The sequence below is a fragment of the Pelodiscus sinensis genome, chromosome 25 (genome assembly GCF_052426305.1).
Source record: "Pelodiscus sinensis isolate ZL-2025 chromosome 25, ASM5242630v1, whole genome shotgun sequence".
Lineage (NCBI taxonomy): Eukaryota > Metazoa > Chordata > Testudines > Trionychidae > Pelodiscus > Pelodiscus sinensis.
The window spans coordinates 20,293,012-20,315,874 of NC_143076.1; the positions used below are offsets into that span (position 1 = coordinate 20,293,012).

General features: G+C 63.8%; 1 protein-coding gene across 10 annotated transcripts in view; it reads left to right on the top strand.

Moving 5' to 3' along the window:
* The window catches only part of CEP164 (centrosomal protein 164), a 76,886-nt gene that overhangs the window by 52,204 nt on the left and 1,819 nt on the right, over positions 1 to 22,863 (top strand). For 7 of the 10 annotated variants that reach the window (XM_075909321.2, XM_089773291.1, XM_089773292.1 and 4 more), the window contains 13 exons: positions 578 to 756; positions 1,315 to 1,441; positions 2,983 to 3,050; positions 3,439 to 3,646; positions 4,656 to 4,763; positions 5,771 to 5,885; positions 7,125 to 7,460; positions 9,591 to 9,653; positions 11,203 to 11,269; positions 12,593 to 12,715; positions 14,040 to 16,953; positions 20,372 to 20,473; positions 22,564 to 22,615. In XM_075909321.2, coding sequence (XP_075765436.2) covers positions 578 to 756; positions 1,315 to 1,441; positions 2,983 to 3,050; positions 3,439 to 3,646; positions 4,656 to 4,763; positions 5,771 to 5,885; positions 7,125 to 7,460; positions 9,591 to 9,653; positions 11,203 to 11,269; positions 12,593 to 12,715; positions 14,040 to 14,139 — 1,494 coding nt within the window. In that variant the 3' untranslated portion in view covers positions 14,140 to 16,953; positions 20,372 to 20,473; positions 22,564 to 22,615. The other 3 variants (XM_075909322.2, XM_089773296.1, XM_075909325.2) reach the window with 2 other exon arrangements.

Here is a 22,863-nt window from a genome sequence, read left to right on the forward strand (position 1 = left end):
GTCGGGTACTTGGGCGCTCCCTTTGCTCCCCTCCTGCAGCGCCGGGGGGAGGGGGGGGGGAGATGGGAGGGAGGAAGGAGGTGGGGGGGGCATGACAGCAACAGGCATCCTGGCTGCAGAGCCCCAATCTGAACTATTGCAGGCAGGGTGGTGACTTCCTCTGAACCCTGCATCCCCATGGCAACGGCATCTCGCTGGGGTGTGTACAAGGCACAGTCCAGATCTAGAGCCAGATGTATTACGTCCGAGCGGCCAGACGGGGTCAGAGCAAAGGTCCCTCCAGCCCAGCGTCCGGTCTGCCAGCGGGAGGGAACGGCACGGGGTCCTCGCGTGATCCCTCGCGCTGCCCGTTCCCAGCCCGGGCACCGCGCTCATTGCTCACCAAGCTCGTGGCTGTTCCGATCCAGAGGTTCAGGGGCGAGACCAGGGACAAATGCCCTGCAGAGCCGCAGGCTGGAGGCCGATGTTGTGCTGAGTTGCCGCCTGTTGCCCTGCAAGCCCTGCGGGCCGCGCTCTCGTCTCCTGCGTGCTCGTACTACAGAGCCGGGGGCGTAGAGGGTTGTGATTTCACTTCCAGGAAGCGGCTCTGGCAGCCCAGCTCCGCCTGGAGGAGTCTAGGAAGGAGCATGCTGCCCTTGTGGAATCCATCCGCCAGCTGCGCAGGGCACTGGAGGAGCTGCAGGACCAGAAAGCTGAGCTGGAGTCCCAGGTGGATCTGTTGCAGACCCGAAGCCAGAGGCTGCAGAAACGGATCAGGTGTGTGTCTGAGGGACTGATGCTCGTATTTCCACGCCCGCCCGGCCCGGCCCGGCTCCACTGACCCTACATGGTGGTGCCTCTGAGCTCTGAGGGGCAGTGTCACGAGGCGGAGGAAACGTTTGGAGATGCTTTGAGAGCCTGGGCTGGACTCCAGAGACCTTTCTGAGACAACTGATGCCCCTGGGCGGGCGTCCGAGGCATCACCCCGCACTGTCCCAAGCCCTCAGGGGACTTGGTTACCTTGGAACAGTAGCGTAGCCCTGGTATTTACTGTGCTGGGCAGGCGCTCGGGGGCGTCTCCGCCTGTAGCGCTGGGACGTTGTGTTCAAACAGCAGCAGTACACCCAGGCCCCCTTGCTAGTGCCTGGGTCTGCCAGAGCACGTAGTCCCTGGTGCTTTCCCTCGGGGGGGTGGGCAGGAGCCAGCTGAGGACTCGCGGGAGAGCTGATTCCTGCAGGGCGGGGTGGGCTCTTGTGAGCCGCGTGGCTGTGTGTCCCAGTCTGCTCTGGATGTCGTGTCATGTCTCCCGCCTTCCCTCCCCACACGCTGTGGCAGCGAGCTGGAGGCTGCCGTGCAGAGCAAGCAGGAGGCCCTGAAGGAGCTGGCAGCCGAAGACAGCGTGGCGTCTCCCAGAAGGGAAGCTGAGCTCCACGTCGAGGACCTGAGGGAGACGCCGGAGGCGGTGAGTGTAGCTCCCTGGGCGAGTGGCGTGTGGCGGTGTTGTTTAGAGGGTCCCAAGCCAGTGGGACCGTGCACATAGCTCCCCGAGGCCCCTTGGGCAATCCCGCCGTGGCTCTGTGCTGCCGGCTCTGGCTCTCTCATGCCGAGATGGGTGGCTATCGGGGCAGGTGTTTTACAGACTTCACAGAAGCCAAGTTAGTGACCGAGACACGGGACAGGCAGCCAGCAGCCTGGCCCTGCCCCAGTGCTGCTCCCTCCCGGCAGGCAGCTCCCTGCACTGGCCTGGAAACGGGGTTCGTACAGCACCTTGTGGGAGAAGCCACAGCCAGCCCGTACGTTCACGTCTCTGGTGCTTTCGTCATCCCGTCTCTATACCCGGGCAGAGTCCTCACAGAGCCTCTCCCACAGGTCGCCCAAGGCGAGTGCTGCTGGCCCTCGGCTCCCCTGCACTCTGCTCTGCGGCAGGGTGCTCACGCCGAGCACTCGCTCATGCTGGCGGCTCCCCGATTCTCAGAGCTGCCTGTGCTGAAGCAGGCAGAGGACGCCCGTCCCTGCTCAGTAACTGGCGGGCAGGGAGATACCTGCGACTGCATTGGCTGGTTCTCGTTTTGACGTGGACAAGGGCTTTGCTGAGTCGCTCCGAAGCCGCCACGTGTTGTGTGGAACCCCCCTTTCCAGAGCCCCGGGGTCCCGTGTGCTCCCCTAGCGCCCACAGGAACAGATCCGGACCCTGAGTGCTCCTCTGTGGGCGTTACCTCCGTTGGACGTCGGCATGCTCTTGTGGAACCTGGGCCGGGGCACTGGGGGAGAAAGCAGCTTCTGGGAGCGGAAGGAGAGTTTTGTTCTGTACAGTGTCCACAGAGAGAGGCTCCTTTGCGGCGCGCTCTCCTGGGCGCTGTCTGCGCCGCTCTCGTTCGTGCTCTGCGCTCGCGCTCTCCTGGGCTCTGTCCGCGCCGCTCTCGTTCGTGCTCTGCGCTCGCGCTCTCCTGGGCGCTGTCCGTGCCGCTCTCGTTCGTGCTCTGTGCTCGCGCTCTCCTGGGCTCTGTCCGCGCCGCTCTCGTTCGTGCTCTGTGCTCGCGCTCTCCTGGGCGCTGTCCGCGCCGCTCTCGTTCGTGCTCTGCGCTCGCGCTCTCCTGGGCGCTGTCCGCGCCGCTCTCGTTCGTGCTCTGCGCTCGCGCTCTCCTGGGCGCTGTCCGCGCCGCTCTCGTTCGTGCTCTGTGCTCGCTCTCTCCTGGGCGCTGTCCGCGCCGCTCTCGTTCGTGCTCTGTGCTCGCGCTCTCCTGGGCGCTGTCCGCGCCGCTCTCGTTCGTGCTCTGCGCTCGCGCTCTCCTGGGCGCTGTCCGCGCCGCTCTCGTTCGTGCTCTGCGCTCGCGCTCTCCTGGGCGCTGTCCGCGCCGCTCTCGTTCGTGCTCTGCGCTCGCGCTCTCCTGGGCGCTGTCCGCGCCGCTCTCGTTCGTGCTCTGCACTCGCGCTCTACTGGGCGTGGGAGGTTTCTCCTTTGATCTCGCAGGAATTGATTTTTGAAATGTCTGACCCCTCCAGCGCGCCTCCAGAGAGCCTGCTTCCTTACCCTCGCACAGCAACGGGGACAGTGACCTCCGACTGGATAAGTAAGCGCCTTGCTAAGGGGACGGGCTTGCCCGAGGCTTGCAGGGTGGTCTGCACAGCCCAAGAGGACAAGGCCCAGTGCAGGCCTCTTCTCTGCCACAGAGCATCACGGCTCGATGCGCCCGAGCACTTGGGTTAGCGCAGCCGTCAGCGGCGGAGCCAGTGAATGGGGGATTGTGGCTGGTCTGCATGGCTGATGCAGCCACGAGAAGGGCCTGGCGTGCCTCATGACTGCACCTCAGACACGGCTCTGAGCTCTGAGGGCCGCAGCGTACTTGCCCGGTTTATTCGAGCGAAGCAGAAAGCTGCCCTCCAAAATCCCCCGGCAGCGCCGCCGTGGGCCCAGGGTAGCGGCGTTTAAAAGCTTTCTCCCTCCGTTCCGTCCTGCAGCGTCAGACACTACATCTCTGCGGAGGGCGTCTCCATACGGAGCGCCAAGGAGTTCCTGGTGCAGCAGACTCGCTCCCTGAGGAAAAGGCACGCGGTGCTGAAAGCTGCAAAGCTGCAGTGGCGGCACGACATGCAGCAGGCCCAGGACGAGGGGCAGGATCTGGATAGCTCGCAGCTCCTGGACGACGTGCGCCAGAGCCTGGAGGAGGTGAGTTGCATCCCCGTGTTCTCCGCCTCTGGCCCAGGAGTGTCTCTGCCACAAAGTCCTGCCAAGCCACTAAGCCGTAGCTGTTGGAGAGTGGCCGCGGAGTTGGGGGCCCAACTTCAGACAGGCAGGGACCTGGCTTTTCTCGGGGCTGGCGCGTACACACGACTGCAGGCGGCTCTGGAGGTGCTCGTCCTCCCGGAAATCAGCCCTGGCGTGGCTGGGCCGGGCACCCCGAGTCACTGTTGGACGGTGCGCTTCAGTGTGCTCATCGGTGTGACGGGGATTAAAGCCGCCCCCCCCTCCGGGTGGCCGGGGAGATTAGTTCATTACAGCCTGCAAAGCCCGTTGAGCCCCTGCTCGGATATGCAACGTGACTGTTTGATCACCTGGGGAAGCCCGGAGCAAAGGGGGGAATTTGGTTTGTGTCCCATGAGAGCTCCCGCGGAGGCTGTGCGTCCGAGAGCCGTGTGCACGCTGCAGAGGAAGGGCGGGCGTTCCCGTGGTGATTCAGTGCCCCCGGTGCTCTGCTGCGGTTTCACAGTGGGGATGGGGGGGCCGCAGTGCTCTTGCCAAACGGGCCAGTGCACAGACTGTATGAGGGGAGCACTCCCTGGGCTCCGGCGCCGTGTCCCTCAGGAAGGGAGCAGGAATCTGGTGTCCAGTGTGCCTGGAATCTAGTGGGCTGCAGCCTGTAATTTGGCTGGGATATGTGGGGCTAACACCTCGCCTGTTCCACACCTTGCCATGGTGGTGATCTTGAGTTTCACGCTGGCTGAAAATGCAGATTCAGAGTTAGCCGGGGGCGGAGAGAGGGGGCTGTAACTTCCTCCGGTGGATGAGCATAAGGTGGATGAGTTTCCCTCGCCCTCCCCTCCTGGCTGTGTTCTGACTTCGGGATCACAGTTGTCTCTCTTGGGGAGCCATGAGCTAACAATTGCAGATCAGAAAAACCGTCCCTTTCCTCTCACTGTGTGAATGTTCCTCCCTGGCCGGCCGGTTGCTCCTGCAGGAATCGAAGCAGCTGGGCAGGATGAAGTCAGCCATGCGGAAAGGCCAGGTGCTGCTGAAGAAGAAGGAGGAGAAGCTGAGCCAGCTGGAGTCATCGCTGCTGGAAGAGGTAACTGCCAGCGTCCCAGTCACTTGGCATTCACCAGCCCCACATGCCCACGGAGCAGCCCTCAGAGAGAGCCAGGTCGACTCCCCGCCGTGGGGACTTGATGGGGTTTCGGTTCCAGGCAGAGGTGGTTAGTTGAAGGCTGAGAGTTGTTGGCCGGAGCTGGATTGCTTTGGGAGCTGGCTGGGGACTCCGCCTGGGAGCGAGCACAGTGGGGAGAGAGGGCTGGTCAGGTGGCTCCTGGCAGGCCCAAACCAAAGTGGAATGAACCCACGTGATTCACTAGCCATGTAGCCCAGCGGGGCTGGGGGTGGAAGGCGCTTGCCAGGCAGGGGAGTGGAAGAAGCACAGTCGCTCAGAGGAGACTGAAGGGTTCTCGAGACACTGAGCAGTCGAAGGACCCCTGGCGTGTGTTTTAAAGAGCAGTGTGATTAGCTGTCCACGCGGGGGAGGTTCAGACCCTGTACCCTCCTCGGCCTGCTCACCGCTCGGCTGCGTGCCCGGGGGCTTCCCAGGTAAGAGAGCGGGACAGGTACCTGGCAGTTGGCCCCGTCGGGAGCTGAGGACATGTTGGCTGGTGAGTACCACTAGCGTCTAGTGGCCAAAGGAGAGCTCGGGCTCCTGGAACCTTCCCAGCTCTGCCAGTGACCTGGGCAGTTCCCCGGGCCCAGGACCAGGGAGGTGGAAGACCATCGCATCTTGGAAAGGCCGGGTCTGAATGGGGGCACGTCTCGTGCTGGGCCTTATGACCTGACTCCAGGGAGTCTGTGCACTCCCCGCCACACCACGCCTCCTCCATGGGCTAAGCCCTCCTCCTTTGCAGCACCCCCGGCCTTCGCTCCCCAAGAGCAACGGAGCACCTTGGTTCTGCGCTCTCCACGTGCTCGTAGCGCTCCAGCGCTAACCCCGGGGCAGCCTGCTCTGTGTACCTGGCTGGGCGAGGTGGTGGCCGTATGCCAGTCTGGTTCCCAAGGGGCAGCAGCGTGTTTCCTTTTCCTTCTCTTGAGCAGCTTTCTGACGAAGACACGCTGAGGGGGCTGGCATGTAAGAAGGCGGTGACCTTTGACCTTAGTGACTCTGACGCCACGAGCAGCCTGAGCAGCACAGAGGTCCCTCCGCACGCAGGTAGGTCCCGTCTCTCTCACGAGGGCTGGCCGCGGGGCTGGCATTCTGCCCCCCCCCCCCCCCCCCCCGGGCGTTCCTGGTCTCTGCGTGTCTCCATTAAACGTCAAGGCAGCCGCTCGCCCCCTGGTTCTTTCCGAGCGCCCCAGCACGCTCTGGAAACTCCAGGGCCAGCTCGGGGGGTAGCAGGCAGGCCAGTGCCTGGGGCCTCATGCCACAGGGCTCCTCCGAGCCCCATTGCTCGGGCGTCTGCTTCTGCCGGGGGCGGGAGGAGGCCTCAGGCTGCAGGCCCATGTGGCCGACTTTGGCTTTCTGCCCTGGGCCCCGGTGAGTGTAATTGCTGGTCCTGCGGGGGGGCTCAAGGAGCCTCAGCTCAGGTGAGAACGGCTGCCCTAAAGCACTGCAGGCCCAGTGTGAGTGCAAGGAATTCTTCCCTGTGTGCGTGTGAATCAGAGCGCTCCCCTCCTCCCCACTAGGAACGGGGCCGAGCACGGCTTTCAGCCTCCCTCGCACTGTGCGCCCGCCCAGGGCTGCGCTATTGCCTCGTCCCGTCTCCTTGCCAGAGGCTGTGGCAGCGCCCTGGGGATTGACCCTTCCTGCGCCAGGGTCAGAGCAGTCACCAAAACGAAAGTGGAATTCTGTGCGGGAGGGAGAGTCTCGTAGTGATCAAATCCCCGCGGCCTGCCCCTGCCGCAGCGCCCCGCCCGCGCTCTCCCTGCTCCGTTTGCACGCGGTCCCAGTCCCGAAACAGACCAGGCTGCGGCTGGGCCGGCGTTTCCTACTTCTGGCCCGTTTCCTGGGGAGTAAGCGGCTTTGTGCTGGGGAGAGCCTGTGGTGGAAGTGGGTGCTCCGCAGAGCCCAGCAGCTGTGCACTCCCGAGGACGGGGCGGGCGCACAGGACAGCAGCGCCTAGTCATGCTGCAAGCCGCATTTCAGCTGTGCCGTCCCTTCGTCTCCGCCTTTCCCCGGCAGACTTTCCTCCCTGGAACCTTGGGGGCCCTGTCCCCTTGTCCCTCGCTTCCCACCTCCCTCTCCTGCACACCACGCCGATGGACATCCCCCGCCGTGCCCCTGCGGGCTCCACGCCCGCCTCGCTGACGTGCCCGGCCCTTCGTGCCATGTCGCAAGCAGGCAGAGGCCGGGGGCGATGCTGGAGAGCGGTGCTGGCCGGGGCGCTCAGGGTCTCCTTTCTCTCCCTTCCCTCGGTGAGCTGGGTGGTCTTGGGGTTTTGTTTTTGACCAGTTGACGTGAAACCCGACGCCCAGTTCCCCCAGCTCGACAAGATCCAGCACTTGACCGACACTCTGCAGCACATCACCACGGAGCTGAACGGGGTCCTCGGCGCCCTGGGCTCCCTGAGCCGCGAGCGGTCTCCTCTCTTCGCGCCCGGCCCGGCGCCCGCGCTCCCCAGCGACGGGCTTCCTCTCTCTGCGTACACCTCTGTGGCGAGAGTGCCTCCTGCTGGCGTTCCTTTGGTTAACCAGTGGGCCTGGAGCACGGGTGTGAGCTCCAGCCTCGCCGCCGCCGGCCAGTCGGTGGACAGCCTGCTGGCGGAGAAGTGGCGCAAGTATTTCCCAGGTATGCGCCGCACCTCCTCCTCCTGTCTGTCACCATCGATCTTGTGCTGCCGCTTCTGTGCCAGGGTGCAGCAGAGAGCCCCGGGCCCGCTGCCCTGGGGGACTGACCACGCACTCCCTGGCACTGCACCCTCTGCTGGGCACACCGCGGAGCGACCGGAGCCCTACATGGGCGGGTTAGGAGCCAGCTCTTGGAGGATTGAAGCAGGCTCCATCGGTACTAGGGAGGCAAAAGACTTGACAATGTTAACCATGGAACCCGTTAATGTTTGAATCGGTTAAACAAGCCCCGTGGGCTGCCAGCTTCCGGTCTCGCCTGCTTCCTGCCCCACGGGCTGCCAGCGGCACCAGCCCCACAGGCCTCCGCTCCCTGTGGGCTGGGGGCTTTGTGGGCTGATGACAGTGCCGGCCCCACCAGCCTCTGGCCCCCACAGGCTGCCAGCTTTGCAGGGTCCTGGCCCCCACGGGCTTTTGACAGCCCTCGGGGGTTTGAGCACTAACTGGAACTGATGAGCAGCAGCTTTGTGGTTAATGGATTCACCGGTTAAACATTGCCATCCCAAATGGGCCATGGCCCGCCCCATACTGTCAGCAGCGTCTCTGTGTCCTTGGCCGCTGTTCCATTCTGCTCCGTCCAGTGGTTCCCTGCATTTCCAAAGCAGCTCCGCTCCCCCAGGTCTTGCACAGGGTCACGGTTCTCCCTTGCCAGCCCGTAGGGGACGTGGCTGGAGTGGTTAGGGTGGGTGCCTGCGGAGCTGCACCAGAGATGGGAGCACTGTGTCCATTCCGAGTGCTGTGGGGGCTCGTTGCATAGCCGTGGCCCAGCCGCCGGGACCGTGTCCTGCCTCCCAAGCCTTCCCCGAGGGCTGACGGTCCCTTTGCTCCGCTGGAATGTCGCTGGGGGGAGAGCAGGGGTCGTGCCTCAGCCAATCCCGCAGGGTCCTCTGGTCCTTGAGCCGGCCTCTGTTCAGCTGGCGCCGGGTGGTGTGTTCACGGTGCGCTGGGCAGATGGGCCACCTGCCCCATGGGCCAGCATGGCCAGGTCTCCCTGTCGCGGGGCAGGCGGAAGCAGCCTGCTTGGGTCTGGAAGTGCTGGGGCGGGGCTGCTGGCCGGCCTAGGGATTTGCAGGAATGGCGGGAAGTGATGCTCCTGGGGAGGCAGGTTCTTTAACGCTCTCGCTCGTCTCCTGCAGCCTTGCCTGGTTCAGCTGTAGCCTGGTGCTGGACTCGGCTCGCTGGAGATAGAGCGCTTGGTGCGCTACGTGGAGGAGGCGTAGGGCTCTGCTCTCTGCTGCATGTCCTGGGGGAGCCTTGCCAGCTCCCAGGGGGTCGTGTGGGGCGGCCCTCGTGGAGGTGCAGGAGTGGCCGGTGGCTGGAGTCTGCCTCCCATCCCAGGCAGAGCTGGCTCTCCCTGCTCGCAGAGGAGATCCCAGTGCGGGTTGTGGGCTTGCCGTTTTCACGGCCTAGGTGTGCTGGTAGCAGACCGCGCCCAGGGAGGTGCCTTTCCGGTAGCAGGCTGGCTTAACACAGTGGGCATAGCACAGGGGCTGGGAGGGCCAGAACCAAACCTGGGACCAACCAAATGTGAGGGGGCAGGCGAGAGCCAGGCCGGGCTCCCGGGGGCTTACAGCAAGGGTGCACTGGAGAGCTCGTGGCTCTGCAGCTGCTCTGAAGTGCTGGCTGGGTGATCTGCCTGCCGTGTGCTCTTTAGAGAGACCCAGCGGCGCTCCGGTGCACACCTGAGCTCAGGGCTAGCGCCTGACGAGTGTGGCTTGGGGGCAGCCAGCCCTCTCTGCAGGGGGGAGAGAACAAGGTGACTTTGTGCCCTGCTGGGCAGCGGGCTCCATGGCAGACAGCTCCCTGCACTGGGGCGGGTGGCGGTTCGCAGAGAGGAGGAGATAACAGCAGCTCGTTCCGGGAGCGAAGTGCAAAGCTGATCTCATTACCGTGTTTCCAGAGCACTTCAGCGTCTGCCACGTGCACAGGCCTGGCCACTGGGGGCCAGCGAAGGGGAGGGCCTTTCTACTGGGTTGTGTGCCTCACTGGAGACACTGACGCGATACATGTGGCTCCCACTTTACAATTTCCTTGCCAGAGCTAATTTTTTTCTATTTACGTCCTAAATCCCCAGCCCCGAGTCCTGCTAATCCCGAGCCAGCAAACGGCGGCAGCCCCGCGCTTGCTGCGTTGCCTGGTGAGAACGTGCTGAGGGCAGAGGCGTTCTGTTTTACGAGCCCTCTCTGAGGTCGGCGTGGATGGGCCAGCCGCGGACCTGCGGGGCTAGGAAGTGCTGTGTGCGAGCACCAGGCCGGAAGCTATCCCCCGGCCGAGGAGCTGGGCCCAGATTCAGCAAAGCGCTGCAGCACGTGCCAAGGGCTCACTGACTCACGAGGACTTAAATGTGAAACCTGCGTAAACGCCGCGAGGGGCCCTGTGACGAGCGTTGCTGTGGGGCCTAGTGATTTACCTTTGCCTCGTTTTGCGGGGGGCGTTGCCTCCCTAGCCTGCCCCTGGGTTTGGGGGTCGTGGCACTGGCAGACCCTCTGCTCATGCGCCATTTAAATGGCAGAAGGAGAACTGGGCAGGTCCCAGGTGGGGGGGACCCTCTTCTCTGCCTTTGGGGGGCAAGGAAACTCTTGGGAGAGTGAGACGGAGGCGAGGGGGGATTTGACAGCGGCCTTCAACTCCCTGAAGGGGGGCTGTACAGAGAGAGGCGGTTCTCAGCGGGAGGGGTGCAGGAGGTGGGCTGAGGGAGGGGATGGGGTGCCAGAGACAGGCTCCTGCCGGGAGGCAGTTACCTGGGCAGCTCCTGGCCAGCAGCCCAGCAGGTTCCTCAGTCGGGGCCCCTGCATCAGCTTCCAGGACCATGTGAGGCTGTGAGTGCTGCGAAACCAGCGGGGGGAGGGGTACTTTGCATGCCGCCTGTCCTGCAAACAGGCAGCTCCCATTGGCTGGAAACTGGCACATGGGAGCTGCGAGATTGAGCTGGGGGCGGGAGCAGGGCATGAAGCCTCTACTCCAGTGGTCCCCAACGCGGTGCCCGGGGGCGCCATGGCGCCGCCAGGGCATTTGTGTGCGCCCGCCGACAACCTGGGCTGGCCCGGCGCGCGGCGCACTGGAGGCGCCGGTCCCAGACGCACAACACGTACTGGCGCCTGGTGCGGGCCTCAGCCCCGGGGCACATGCCAGTGCCGGGTGCAAGGGCATCCCCACCCCTGGCGTGCCCCAGGATGCGCGGCCCCACCCCCTGGCACGAGTGGCCCCACCCCTGGGCGCCCGGCGCGTGAGTGGCCCCGCCCCCAGGCGCCCGGGAGCCTCTAAAGGTTGGGGACCGCTGCTCTACTCCCCTCCCCCTGGGCTTGCAGCATTCAGAGAGCTGCTCCGAGCAGTGGGGGGAGGGGCAGTCGTATTTTGCCTGCCCCTGCCTTAGGGGCAATAAGGGCTGTCCTGCTGCTGGGTGCAGGGATCCCAAGGGAAGTTAGAAATCGGGAGGATCTGAGGCTTGACAACAGGAATTGGGGGGGGGGGGGGCGGGCTGTTCCTTGTTCCCGGTCTCCCCTTGGGAACAGACCCTGCTGCGAACTTTCCACAAGCTCAGTCCCAGAGCGCCCAGCGGGTGAGCTCCCCGTGCAGGGCGATGTGTTGTCGAGCTCAGAGACGAGAGCTCTGCTCGGCCCTGGAGACCGGCCGGGAAGCCTCTCCTGCAGCGTGTGCTCGGTCTCTAGTGCCCGTTTCTCTTCCAGGCGGGGTCCCGGCGCTCAGCGGAAGTCCTGCCCCTCTGGACAGCAAACTAGGTTATTTGCCTGCAGGGTAAGACTCCGGGCCCTTGGGTGTGAATGTGTCCAGGCGCAGCTGTTACTGCTTCCGCGGGGCTGGTAGCTCAGGTCCGAGTTTGCCCCGATCTGCTTGTTACATGGGCTGGGGCGGGTCAGAGCTGCAGGTGTTAGCCAGGGCCCCATAGAACTACTCAGCTGCAGCTTTCCCACGAGTGCTCCCTGGAAGGCTCAGCCCACAGCACTCGGCTTCCAGGGTCGGAACATGAAGGGTTCCAGTCCTACGCCACGTGGGAGCTCACACTCCGGATCAGTGTGGTGCCGGCTGGTTGGGGGGAGGAGGGCTGCATTCTGGACCCCCGTGGTTTCGTGGCTGAGCGGTGGAGACCCTGGCGGGCAGATAGAACTAAAAGATCCTTTGGAACCTTTCGGAAAGGGCAGGGGATGAACCCGCGTTCCCAGGCCTCAGTCTCTTCTCGCGAGTGCTGAGTGCGCCGTGCCCACAGGAGTGCCGTGGCGATAGACGTGGCCTCCAGCGCACGCCCTGCACAAGGAGCAGCCACTCCGCCGACTCCCCTGCCTCTTGTAACGACCCCCCTTGCCCAGCACCGTTCCCCAGAAGGCCTGTCTGTGGCTAGTCCAGCTGGGCTGCAGCTGCCTGGCTCCGCTCGATTGCGAGCGACGCTCGTGTGATCACCGCGGTTCTCGTTGCTTTGTAAAATGCCGTGCGATTCTTGGGTGCAGCCCCCGAGTCTCGTCCGTTGGAAGGGCTTGGCATTGTACAGGCCAAGGACCGTCCCGACGGCGCAGCTCCCTGCTGGCTGGCTACCCCCGGCCCGGGGTTGGTGTTTCCCCGTTGCTGAACAGCTGCTCCGCCGACCCCCACCGGCAGTGCTAAGAATCTGTCCTGTGTCCGTGGAACTTGGGCCTGACTAAGCAGCACCTGCAGCGAGTGCAGAGAGCAGCTTAATTGCCTGGGCGTCCCTTCCCTCTCCTCTCCTCTCCTCTCCAAACCCCTTACATCTGTGTCCTCTAGAGTCTCTCTCTGCTGGGCTTTTGCTACCCAACAGCAAGGGACCGGGGCAAGGGTGGTGCTGCCTCCCCCTTCTCCCTGAAGAAGAGTGAGTTGGTGCCACTGGACCGTGGGTAACGGGAAATGGAGACTCCCAGGGCGGTAGCTGGGGATGAACGGGTGCGAGAGAGACCAGGAGGGTGGCAGCTGAGTTGCCTGCCGGCTGACAGGTCTTCCCGGCCTGGGAGGGGTGAGGAGGAGCGGAGACTGTGCCAGGAAGAGGTGGCTGGTTCCACGGTTCGGTCTCGTTTCTTGCCACACCTTTCTCTCTCTCTCTCGCCATGCCAGGGAGCAACTCCGCCTGTTCCAGCACTCCCAGCCCCGCGGCCCGGAGGCGGACAGGACAAATGTCCAGGGAATGATTGATGCCAACAAGAGGTGGCTGGCGAATTTCCGGAAGGATTCCAAAGTGTATCCTTTGCCTTGGTCTTCGTGTGCTCTGCTGGCTGCTGTTGTGGAAGCGGAAGCCAGGCGCTCAGGGACGGTGACACCTCAGAGCCTCCTGCTTGTGGTCCCTGCAAGGGGCGACGTGCCTAGTGGTTAGAGCAGAAGGGGACTGCTGGATTCTGTTGCCCAGCTGTCTTCACTCCCTGTGACCTGAGAGAAATCCCTTCTCTTTGTGCCTTGGTGGCCCAAGGCGCTGCCCCTCCTAGTCCAGGTACTGCACTGCTCTGGCTGGCCACAGGAGCAACGACGGGAGGAAGCTGGGAAGTGAAGGGTTAAGTGCAAGAAGGGCCAGACTGGGTCAGACCAAGGACCCATCCAGCCCAGGTTCCTCTCTTCCGACAGTGGCCAGCGCCAGGTGCCCCAGAGGAAGGGAACAGAACAGGGAATCCTCACATGCTCCCTCTCCGGTCATCCATTTCCAGCCTCTGACAGAGGCTTGGGACACCATCCCTGCCCATCCCGGCTAGTAGCCATCGGTGGACCTATCCTAGAAGGATTTATCTAGCTCCTTTTTGAACCCCGTTGAGGTCCTGGCCTTCTCAGTATCCTCTGGCAAGGAGTTCCACAGGTTTGCTGTGCGTTGTGTGAAGAAATCCTTCCTTTTGTTTGAATCTCGTCAGGTCACGCTAGTCCCTGTATGCAGTGTAATGTAGCCCTGTAGCTCCCATGTTAGAGGACAAGGTGGCGAGGTAATACCTTTTATTGGACCAGCCTCTGTTGGTGAGAGAAATGTGTGTTACCTCTTACACCAAACAATCTGGTCCATCATGTGTGAGTCCGCGACACTCACCCTACAGGAGAGCTCTGTGTAGCCTGACTGTGTCTCTTCCCAGCAGAAGTTGATCCACTAAAAGCTGGTTCCTGCAAGACATTTAGCAGCACCGATGTTTGTGCTGTGGGCAGTTTCTGAGGAGCCGTTTGGCTGCTGTGCGATGCAGGGCAATTGTGTCAAATGGAGCAGAGGCAGGAGAGGGAAATCTCCCAGTGCTGTTAAAGGGGGTAATAGGTCCCTCGTGCCCTCCAGCATTACGCTGCAGCTGTACCTCTCTCTGCAGCTCACGGTGCTATGGGCAGCAAATCCCCTGCCCCGGGACAGAGCCGTTTGTCCTGATCTCGGTGCTGCTTTGCGTTCCATAATCCCACTGTAAGTCTAGCTGATCCGTGTGCAGAGCTCTGCGTGTGCCATGTGAGTGTGAGGTGTGTCCTGCCCGTGGTCACTCGTCCACCTCCCGGGTCCCTCAGGCCAGTCTCACACCCGAGTCCTGCTTTTCCTTCACGCGGCTGCCAGGCCTCTCTTCGCGAGCACACAGAAGCCCTCTGCCAGCAGCCCTGGCCTGGTGCAGCTTGGCCTGGATGAAAACAACCAAATTAAAGTGTATCACTACTGAGCGGCCACGGAGCCGGCTTGGCGAGCTGCACTCTGTCCCCTCTAGCAATACATGGCCTTGCCGTGCTACCCAGCGCTCTCGTCTCTCTTTCTGCTCGGCCCTTGAAATACAGCTTCTTTCCAGGAGGGAGGAGCAAGTGAACTTCCCAAGCGGATTCTTCCGGTCCTGGAACGTGTCCAGATGCACTTCATGGACGGCTTAATCCAGTGCTGCAATCTCAGGGCTTCCACACACCAGCAGTCCCCTCCATGGCCTCCCAGCAGCCCCCTGGTGGCACGGGGGCTCGCCCAGGACTCGGAAGAACGTGGCGGGGGAGGTGATTTCTGACCGAAAACGTGCCAGAGGAGATGAACGCGCCATGGAGCCCCAACAAACAGTGGCACATCTTTGAGCGTGGGAGAGTGTCTGTAGCTTCTTCCACGGAAGAGCACCACGCTGGCGCCACGCCCCGACTGAACAGAGCCGGCTTTCTGTTCCAGTCAGGGTTGCCTGCAGTACCCGGCGCTGGGTTTGTTTCTACTTGAAAATGTTTTGTATTCGGTGTGTCCGAGTGCGGGGACTCGGACAGACCCTTCAGGGCACCGCGGGGGCCAAGCCTCCGGAAGGGTTTTAACGCACCCGCTTTGTTTTTGACAGGACAGAAGCCATAGGGCCACTGTGCCTGGTGGGGATGGCTGCTCCCTGCCCTGCCTGCCCAAGCGCTGTGGCTGTATTCTCTCTGGTGTGGACGTGCTGAGCGCTGGGCTGGTGGGCAGAGGCTGTGGTGTGAGAGCCAACGGCCGGTGTTCGCTAGCGTCCCCCTTGTTCCTGATGGTGGAGCTGCCTGGTGCGAGACCAGAACGTGTGGCCTTGACTGACCACCAGAAATAGGTGGAGGCCCCCAGGCCGAGTGCCCCCCCCCCACACCCTCCGGCCCAGCTCCAGACTTGGGCTGGCTTGGAGCCATTTCTGATCGGGGTGGAGCTGGGCGCTACATGAGGCATCTGCCTGGGCTCTGCAGGACTCGTGGGCGGGGCAGCGGCAGAGGCCGGGGGTGGCTGACACGTTGGATAGGGTCACTCTGCTCCGCCCCGTCGCTGTTCTCACGGCAGCTGCCTGCGCGGCCGCACCCCGTCCTGGCAGCCCCTCTGTGCTGGGCCCCTCCAGCCGGGTTCTGTAGCGTCTGGGCCAGCGTTGCCCCAGAGAGGCGGCCTCTAGGGCGGGACGGGCCCCTTGTGTCCTGCGCTCCCTGCCCGTGTGGTGGAGGCAGCCCAGACGGCCCAGCTCTGAGAAGCGCTGAGCAGATGCAGTGGGATTGGATGGCAGGGAAGGTGTCTTGCGGAGTCAGCCTGTCAAGTGTCCCGTCGGCCCCCCAACTGGGGGCCAGGCCAAAGGTCCCTTGTAAGAACCTTTCCCCAGTGTCGGACCAGTCCTGGGGGCGGCTGTGGCATGTGAAACACCCGTCTGGCGCAGCCTTGGAAACTGCCCTGGGGGGGAGGGGGCTGATGTGCGGCGCTGGCCGCCCTGCTAGCTGGCTTGGGATATTGACGCTCTGTAAACAGCAGGTTGCTCTTGGGCCGTTGTCGGCCGGCACGCCTGTTTTGGAGGGAGGCTGCCGGAGGAGAGCTGCCCCTTTGAAGCGCTGCTGGGAGGGCTGGGAAGCGGCAGCCTTCCACCCTCCGTACGGGCTGCACTGCTCCGCCGGGGCGTGCGGAAGGGCTGCTGCAGAGCATGGGCCCTGCGGGGCTGTGTTGCCTGCTGCCGCGTGCACTAGCCCAGGGCTGCAGCCGCTGCAGGGGCTTGTTTACAAGCAAACGGAAACATTTTGACACAATTTTTAAAAATGAGAAACTGTTTTTTACATTTCACAACTTTGTACCAGCACTGGGCTTGCCGGGCGTAGTGTCCCTTTAAACAAGGGCCTGGCCTGGGGCTGCACAGATTCAGGGAGGCGGGGTTCTGCTTGCGGACTCTGGCAGTAGCATCTCGTGCTGCTGGCCTTGAGAGAAACCCAGGGCAGGTCCAGCGTTGAGCGGCTGCGAGGCCGAGAGTGACCCCTGGGAAGAGGCAGGATCTTTGCAGCGGGCCTCCCGGCTCTGCCGGATTACACAGATCCTTGCCGCTGGGCCTTTTCCTGCTGTCGACAACCACCTGCCAGCCTCAGCTGTTTTTTTAATAGTCCCTCTTGTCCAGGCTTCCCCCAGCACAAAACCCGTCCGCTGTCACTGGGCACTGGACCCACAGCATTCCCAGCAGGAGATGTGCCCCACCCCCTGGGAACCACCCGTCCACACTAGAGAGCGTCTGTTCTCAGTGCGGGTAACGGACCATTTTAGTGCTGAAATCCTGTCGCGGTGATGCAGCTCTCGCCCTCGGGATGCTTTGTGCTCAATCCTGTTTTGTAACAAATTAAAGGACGCGGGTCTATTTTGTACCACGGGGACGGCTGCAGCTTTGTTTTCTCAGCAGAGAGGTTTGTCTCCCTCGGCCCCAGCCCTGCACTTTGCTCCCAGACACTTCCCCGGCTCCTGGCCAAGTTGTGTTGCTGTGACCCTGGCTGGGTGCCTCTGCCAACTTCAAAGCAAAGACCTGCCGCTCGCTGTGGCTTTAGCTCCGCAAACGAGCCTGTTCGGTATCTGGCCGGGTGCTCAGTGGGCTACTAGCAAGCTAGGGAACAAACTCCTCATGCTCAGCCTGGAGCCAGGGTTCCTCAGGGCTTCTCCCCCTCCTGCCATGCAGCTCCGTTCAGTCCAGCCAAGGTCCGAGGGCAGGTTTGGTGCTGGACTCCACCAGGGCGCTATCAGGGCTCGCTCCAGAGCTGTGCTGTGCTGTGCGGTACGTGGGGGGCAGCTGGCTGGCGCATGGGGGGTGTTAAAGTTGGTTAATCACGGCTTGGCTGTCACGATTGACATTTGCATTTATTTTATAAGAGCACCGATGGCTACTGATGGGATCGCTGGGAACCCGGGCAGATTGGTGCCCCCTTCGGCTCACCGGCTCGTCCCGCCCCCCCCATTTCCTACCACCGCCTGTTCTTCCCTGGCCAGCCAGGGCTGTGCTCCCACTCTCCCGAGCCGGTTCTGCACTCGGCTTGGCTTTCCCTGCTGGAGCACCGGAGCCGCATCCCCCGCAAAGCCCCAGGCCGGCGTCGGAATCGCCCCTTGTGGTGGGCCAGGCTGAGGCTGCGTGGTGCTGCCGTTCCACTGGCCATGGCTGTGCAGCGACTGACAGGACTGCGCTGTGGCTCCTTCGCTCGCACTCGCCACTGGGCCCAGGAGCAGTTTCTTGCCTGCTCGGCTCACCCCGGGACCTCCGCCGCTGCTGCAGAGACCAGTGGGCTGGGGCCAGCGTGGACTTGCTTCCGCTGCCTCCTTCCTCCCCTCGGTCAAAGCGCAGCACCCCTGGCATGGCCAGCCTGACTCTAGGCCGCTCCCCGGGGCCAGGGAACGGCCCGGCCAGCAGCGCCAGGGATGAGGCTGGGCCCAGGCTGGCCGAGTGGAAAACCAGCAGAGTCCTGGGAGGCGCAGAACAGGCGAAGCCGGATTGGCAGCCTGCAAGCCAGTGTCTGGGCGAGCCCCTCGTGCCCTCCCAGCAGCTGGCACAGGGCGCAGTGGGCGCTGCTCCCACTGTGTCAGGAGGGAAGCCAGGCCGTGTCCTGCGGGCGCTGGGCCCTCTGCAGAGGCCTCAGGAGACCATCAGTCCCCCCCCCCCCCCCAAGCTAAACCATCCCAGCCAGAGCTTTGCAGGGGCTCATCCGCCGGGCCCTGGCCGAGGGGCGCGGGGGCTCAGAGTTGGGTTTGCCGGCAGGGATGCGTGTGGGCCGAGGTGCTGCCGGAGAAGGGCTGAGGAAACCAAGCGGGGGGGGGAGGGGGTGTCTGTCTCCTTCCATCTGGTGCCGGCGTTGCCATCCCGCCCCCTGAGCTCGGCTCACGCCAAGCGCCCTGCAGCCCCCTGGTGCCCCTGGGCCGGGAGCCGGCCTGGGGGTGACACAGGAGACGGGCAGCGCTGCTGGCCTGGAACTTGGGGGCGTGTTGCCCAGAGAGAGGACCCGGGCGAGGCCAGCCTGGGGCAAGCCCGGTGCGCTGCCTCTCCCGGGACGGGCCCCCTCCCGCTACTGCCCCAGGGCGCTGGCCGCTCGCGCTCCGGGCTGGCTCCGTCTCGGCCCCTGTTCAGCCGGGACGTGCTGCCGCGTGGGGCGTAATCGGGTCCGTGGGCCCCTCGGCTGGGTGCGTCCTGCTGGCTCGCAAAGGGGCCCTGCCCCCCCCCCCCCGGGGCTCACTCCGGGTGATGAAACGCCGGAGCCTTTCCGCGCCCCTGGGGCTTGGCCCGGCTCAGCGCGCTCGGGGAGGGGGCAGCGCCTGCGAGCTCCTGCGGTGCGTCTGCATGTGACGCCTCCCGCCCCGCCCGGCACCTGCCTGGGCCACGTCCCTGGCTCCTTAAGCCCCCTGCGGGGGGGAGACGAGGCCGCGCGGTGCCATCTGGCCCGGCCCAGGGCCCAGGCGCGCGGGCGGGGCGGGGCGGGCGCTAAGCTCCTTACGGGGGGTCCGCCGGGGCACTGGCGACGGGGCCAGTTCGGGGGCAGGCGCCGGAGCCGGTCGGTCTCTCCGGGAGAGGGTCCCGTTGGCGGGCCCCGCTGACCATGCTGGCCTCGCTGCTGACCGCGCTCTTCTTCATGGTGCGCGCCTTGGGCCAGGTGAGGCGGGGCGGGGCGGGCGGGGGCTGCTGGTAACTCTCCGGGGCCGCTGGCTCCTGCCGGCTCGAGACCCCCGCAGCGCGCTGGCAGGCAAGCCCGGCAGAGCCTGCTGCCTGCCGTGGGGCGGGGCTTTGCTGGGGGGTGCGGGGTCCATGCGCTGGCTGTACAGCCCAGAGCCGGGCCGGGCCATCCGCCTGCGATGCCTCGTCTGCCCCGTCACTCCTGGGCTGCCTGCAGCGCGTGCAGCGAAACCCGCCACATTCGGGCACCTGACGCCCCCACGCCCCCTTTTCTCCTGCCTGCCTGTGTCTCTGGTGCCTCCTTCCCCCAGCCCAGCATCCAGCGCAGGAGACTCCATCGGCACCGGCAGCAGACACAGCGCTCTACACTGGCCCCCCCAGTCTGGTGCCTCAGTGCGTCTCACGGGCAGGCCGGCCCTGCCCTGGGGTTCCCCCGGGCTCAAATCCCAGCCATGGCCAGTGGGGCTGAGCCCAGCCAGTCCGCCGCGGTGCCAGCTCAATTATCTGCCCCAGAGCCTCTCACCCGCCTCTGGGCGGGACCCCGGGGCAGCGGCAGGTACAGTCGTTTCTCTTCCCTCAAGCGGGGGCAGTCTCCAAGCCTGGTGCGCCCCGGGGAGGAGGACCCTGGCTTGCGGCACCCTGCGTCCCTCCGCGTCCGCCCCTTGCTAGCCCTGGTCCGTGGCTCTCCGAGCACCTGTCGTGCGGAGGCCGGACGCCATCGCAGGGCGCAGGGAAGGGAAGCGATTTTCCCAAGGCTGCGCACGTCTGCCTCTCCATGCGGCGCCCGGGGTCCGGCAGCGACCCCAGAGGGAGGGGAGGGGGCAGTGAGTTCCCCTCCGAGAGAGTTTCCTGGGAGCGGAGAGCCTGGCGTAAGAGCCAGCCCCTTGCCCATCCTCGCTGCAGGGCCTGCGGAACATCCCGATGCCACCTGGCCACCCTGCGGAGCCGTAACTGTGCGTCTGTGGCAGTGGCCTTGCTCCCCCTCCTCCCTGTGCTCCGCCGCCTGTGACCTCACACCCGTCTCCCTGGCAGCTGCCTGTGAGGTCACAAATGGACGATTACGCCTCCAACGCGGGGCATGGGCAGAAGCAGCAGGCACAAGGGTTTGCAAACCTCCTGGCTCTCAGAGAGGATGGAGGGTCCTAACCTAACCCCAGATGGGCCGCAGAACTGCCCCCAGCCCGCGCTGGCGTCTGAGTAACACCCGGCCCATGGACGGGCACGCTGCTGTAAATGTAACGCTCCTTTGCTACTCCTCCTCCCCCAGGATCTAGGCAGAGAAAGGAAGGGCCAGTGTTAGCCTGGGGCCCCGGCCAGTTCCCTGCTCTGCCCCAGACCCCTGGTGGGCGTGTGGGAAAGTCCCTTGGTCTCGCTGGACCGGGGGAGGGCGAGGGGGGGGCGGTGCAAGGACTGGAGGGGGAGGGAGGAGTTGTCGCGCCCGGGAGAGCTCAGGGCGCTCCTAAGCTCTGGCTCCGTCTAGTCTCCTTGCAGGCGGGGGTGGGTCTGTCTCTAACCTGCATTGCTGTGCTCCACCACCCAGCTCGGAACCAGCCTGTTCCATGAGGAGCCGCTGCCCTATCTCGTGTACCAGCCCCTGCCGTGGCAGGTCCAGTGTGTGACCCAGAGCCGCCGGGACAGCGGGGTACGTGCTGTTCCTTTTGTCTCCTCCTTCAGCCCGAGTGCATCCGACGGGGAGGGGCTGCCTGCCTGGGCCATGCTGGAGACATGGCAGCAGGGTACCGCGGGCCACCGGGGCTGCCCAGGGGTGGGGTCTCGAGAGCGACGGGGCAGCCTGGCCTAGACTAGCTGTTTCCCCTTGGCTGCTGCAGCCCAGCCTAGTGCCCAGAGCCCTCGTTCCCTGAAGCACAGCCCCTTTACAACTGCAGCCAGCCTTCTGTGGCGGTGTGGCTGTGAGCCACAGCACAGGGAAAGCTGTGGATGTGGAGAATTGCATTGCGTCTGCTGGATGCTGCTCGCAGCGTCCCCGCCGGCCAGGGCGGAAAGGATATGCTGGGCTTTGACGTGCCAGTGGGCGTGCGCCGTGCTGTGCTGTGCTGCCGTAGCTCTGGAGAACCAGCCGCTTGTCACTCCCCATAGCCCCCAGTGACACAAGCAGAATCGCGCTGGTGGTCAGGCACCAGGGCAGTCTGGAGGTGAACTACTGCACGAGGTGGGTCTGGACCGCAAGAGTGAGAGAGGCACTCCCCAGAAGAGACACTCAGGGGAGGTGTGTTTAATGCACGTGGTAGGAAACGATTCGGGGGAAACGTGAACATAATTCTCTGCCTGGAGAAGGAAAAAAAGCAAGAGCCCCCTAACACCACAGTGACTCCAGCTAGCACAGCACGCAGGGCCCTGCTCACTAGCTACGTCCAACCCTGCTTCCTTCTGCGGGTCCATCCCCAGCCAGCTCCAATGGCCTCCTGCTGACAAGTCTTATGAACTTGGTGACACACCGTGGACTAAAGAAACGGTGACCTCATGCAGTAAGTGGAGGTTTCCAAAACTCCGTGCCCTTTCCTTCCCTCAATGCCTTCTCCTGCCACGAAATGCTGAACTGGAAGGTGTGACGGTGTATTGGGGTTTTCCCGTCTCCTGCACCCCCGTAGTGGCACAGACAGACTCCACCAGCCAGTAGAACAGAGGGAGTTTATTGCTTCTCCAGGATACAGCACAGCACAGATGTCATCTGGTTCCAGGGCAGGCCTAGGATGCCTCAGCCCCCCTTGAGATGGGGGAGCCTGGGCCCCTAAATCCCAGCCCCTTTCCCTAGGCTGTCTCCTCCATGCTCTCAGACCGAAACTGACACACTCACTTCCAGCCCTGCCCCCCACCCAGAGGCTGGCCTTCCCTCCTTCCTTTGTTTCTCTCCCTGGGAGATCACTGGTCAGACAGGTTGGGAGCCCCTTTGACTCGTCCTGCTGGGCCGTGCTACAAACAGCAGCCAGTGGGGGTCACCCACAGCCCACCGCCCAGCATAGCAACCGGCAAGGTACCGACACTACATCACGGGCGCGTGGGGGAGTTCCCTCGGCAGCATCCCGTTTGTTAGGATTGTGTTTATTGGAACTAAGGGTCTTCCCTGCCCGAAACGTGACAGAGCTAGTCTGGGGCACTACTTTGCCAGCTTTCCTGGGTTCTGATCGGTGGAACTCGCAGGTCGGGCTCGCCTGGGTAGTGATACAAATGGGCCTATTTGTACGTTTGATTAATAAAACGGGGGGAGGGGAGTGTGTGTTTAACAGTCTGCTGAGAACACAGGCTGCGTAAACGGGGAGGAGACTCTTTCTCCCAAGGGCAGAGAAGAACGTCTCTGCAAGGGACCACGCCAGGCAGAAAGGTCCTGGGGGTTGGAAGCACAGTAACGTTGCTTTCCCTTTGGATGGAAGCGCCCCCCGCCGAGCGCTGCAGCATCCTGCGAGGGTCTGAGCGATGGTGAAACTGACCAGGCTCTCGCGTTCATCTGAACTGCTGTTCCATTAATGAGCCTAGAATATGCAAATTGAATCTCCAGAGGCAGCTTCTTTTCCCTTTTCCATACTGCTGTTCCCGGAGCTCTCGCCGTTGTTACTTCATTGGAGCGTTACTCCGCGCTGCCCCTGTGCCTGGCTGTGAGTCGCTGCGCACAATGGAGAGTTTAAAAGCCCTTCCTCCTGCCGGGGCCTTTCGTCTCCCTTGGCAAGGGCCAGCCGGGTACAGAACTGACTCTTCCTGTCTCTGTTCTATTTCCAGAAAGATGGACGCTCTCGGCACAACAGCATCTACTCGCTGCCGGGGCGGAAAGGTGAGCATGCGGCGTGCCCCTGGCATGCCGGGCAGGGAGCTGGGGCCTGCAGCCGCGCCCACCAGCTGGAAGAGGGCTGGTTTGCGGCAGGGCTGCCCAGCCCCGAGCCGCGCTGCTCCCACCCAGCAGAGTTGGCGTGCTCCAGTTCATTAACGTGTAATCACGTTTGTGCTGATTTGCACGTACTGGGAGTGGATGCAGGGTCCTCGGCAGGATGGCTGCTGTCAGCACCCAAAGCCCAGCGCCCA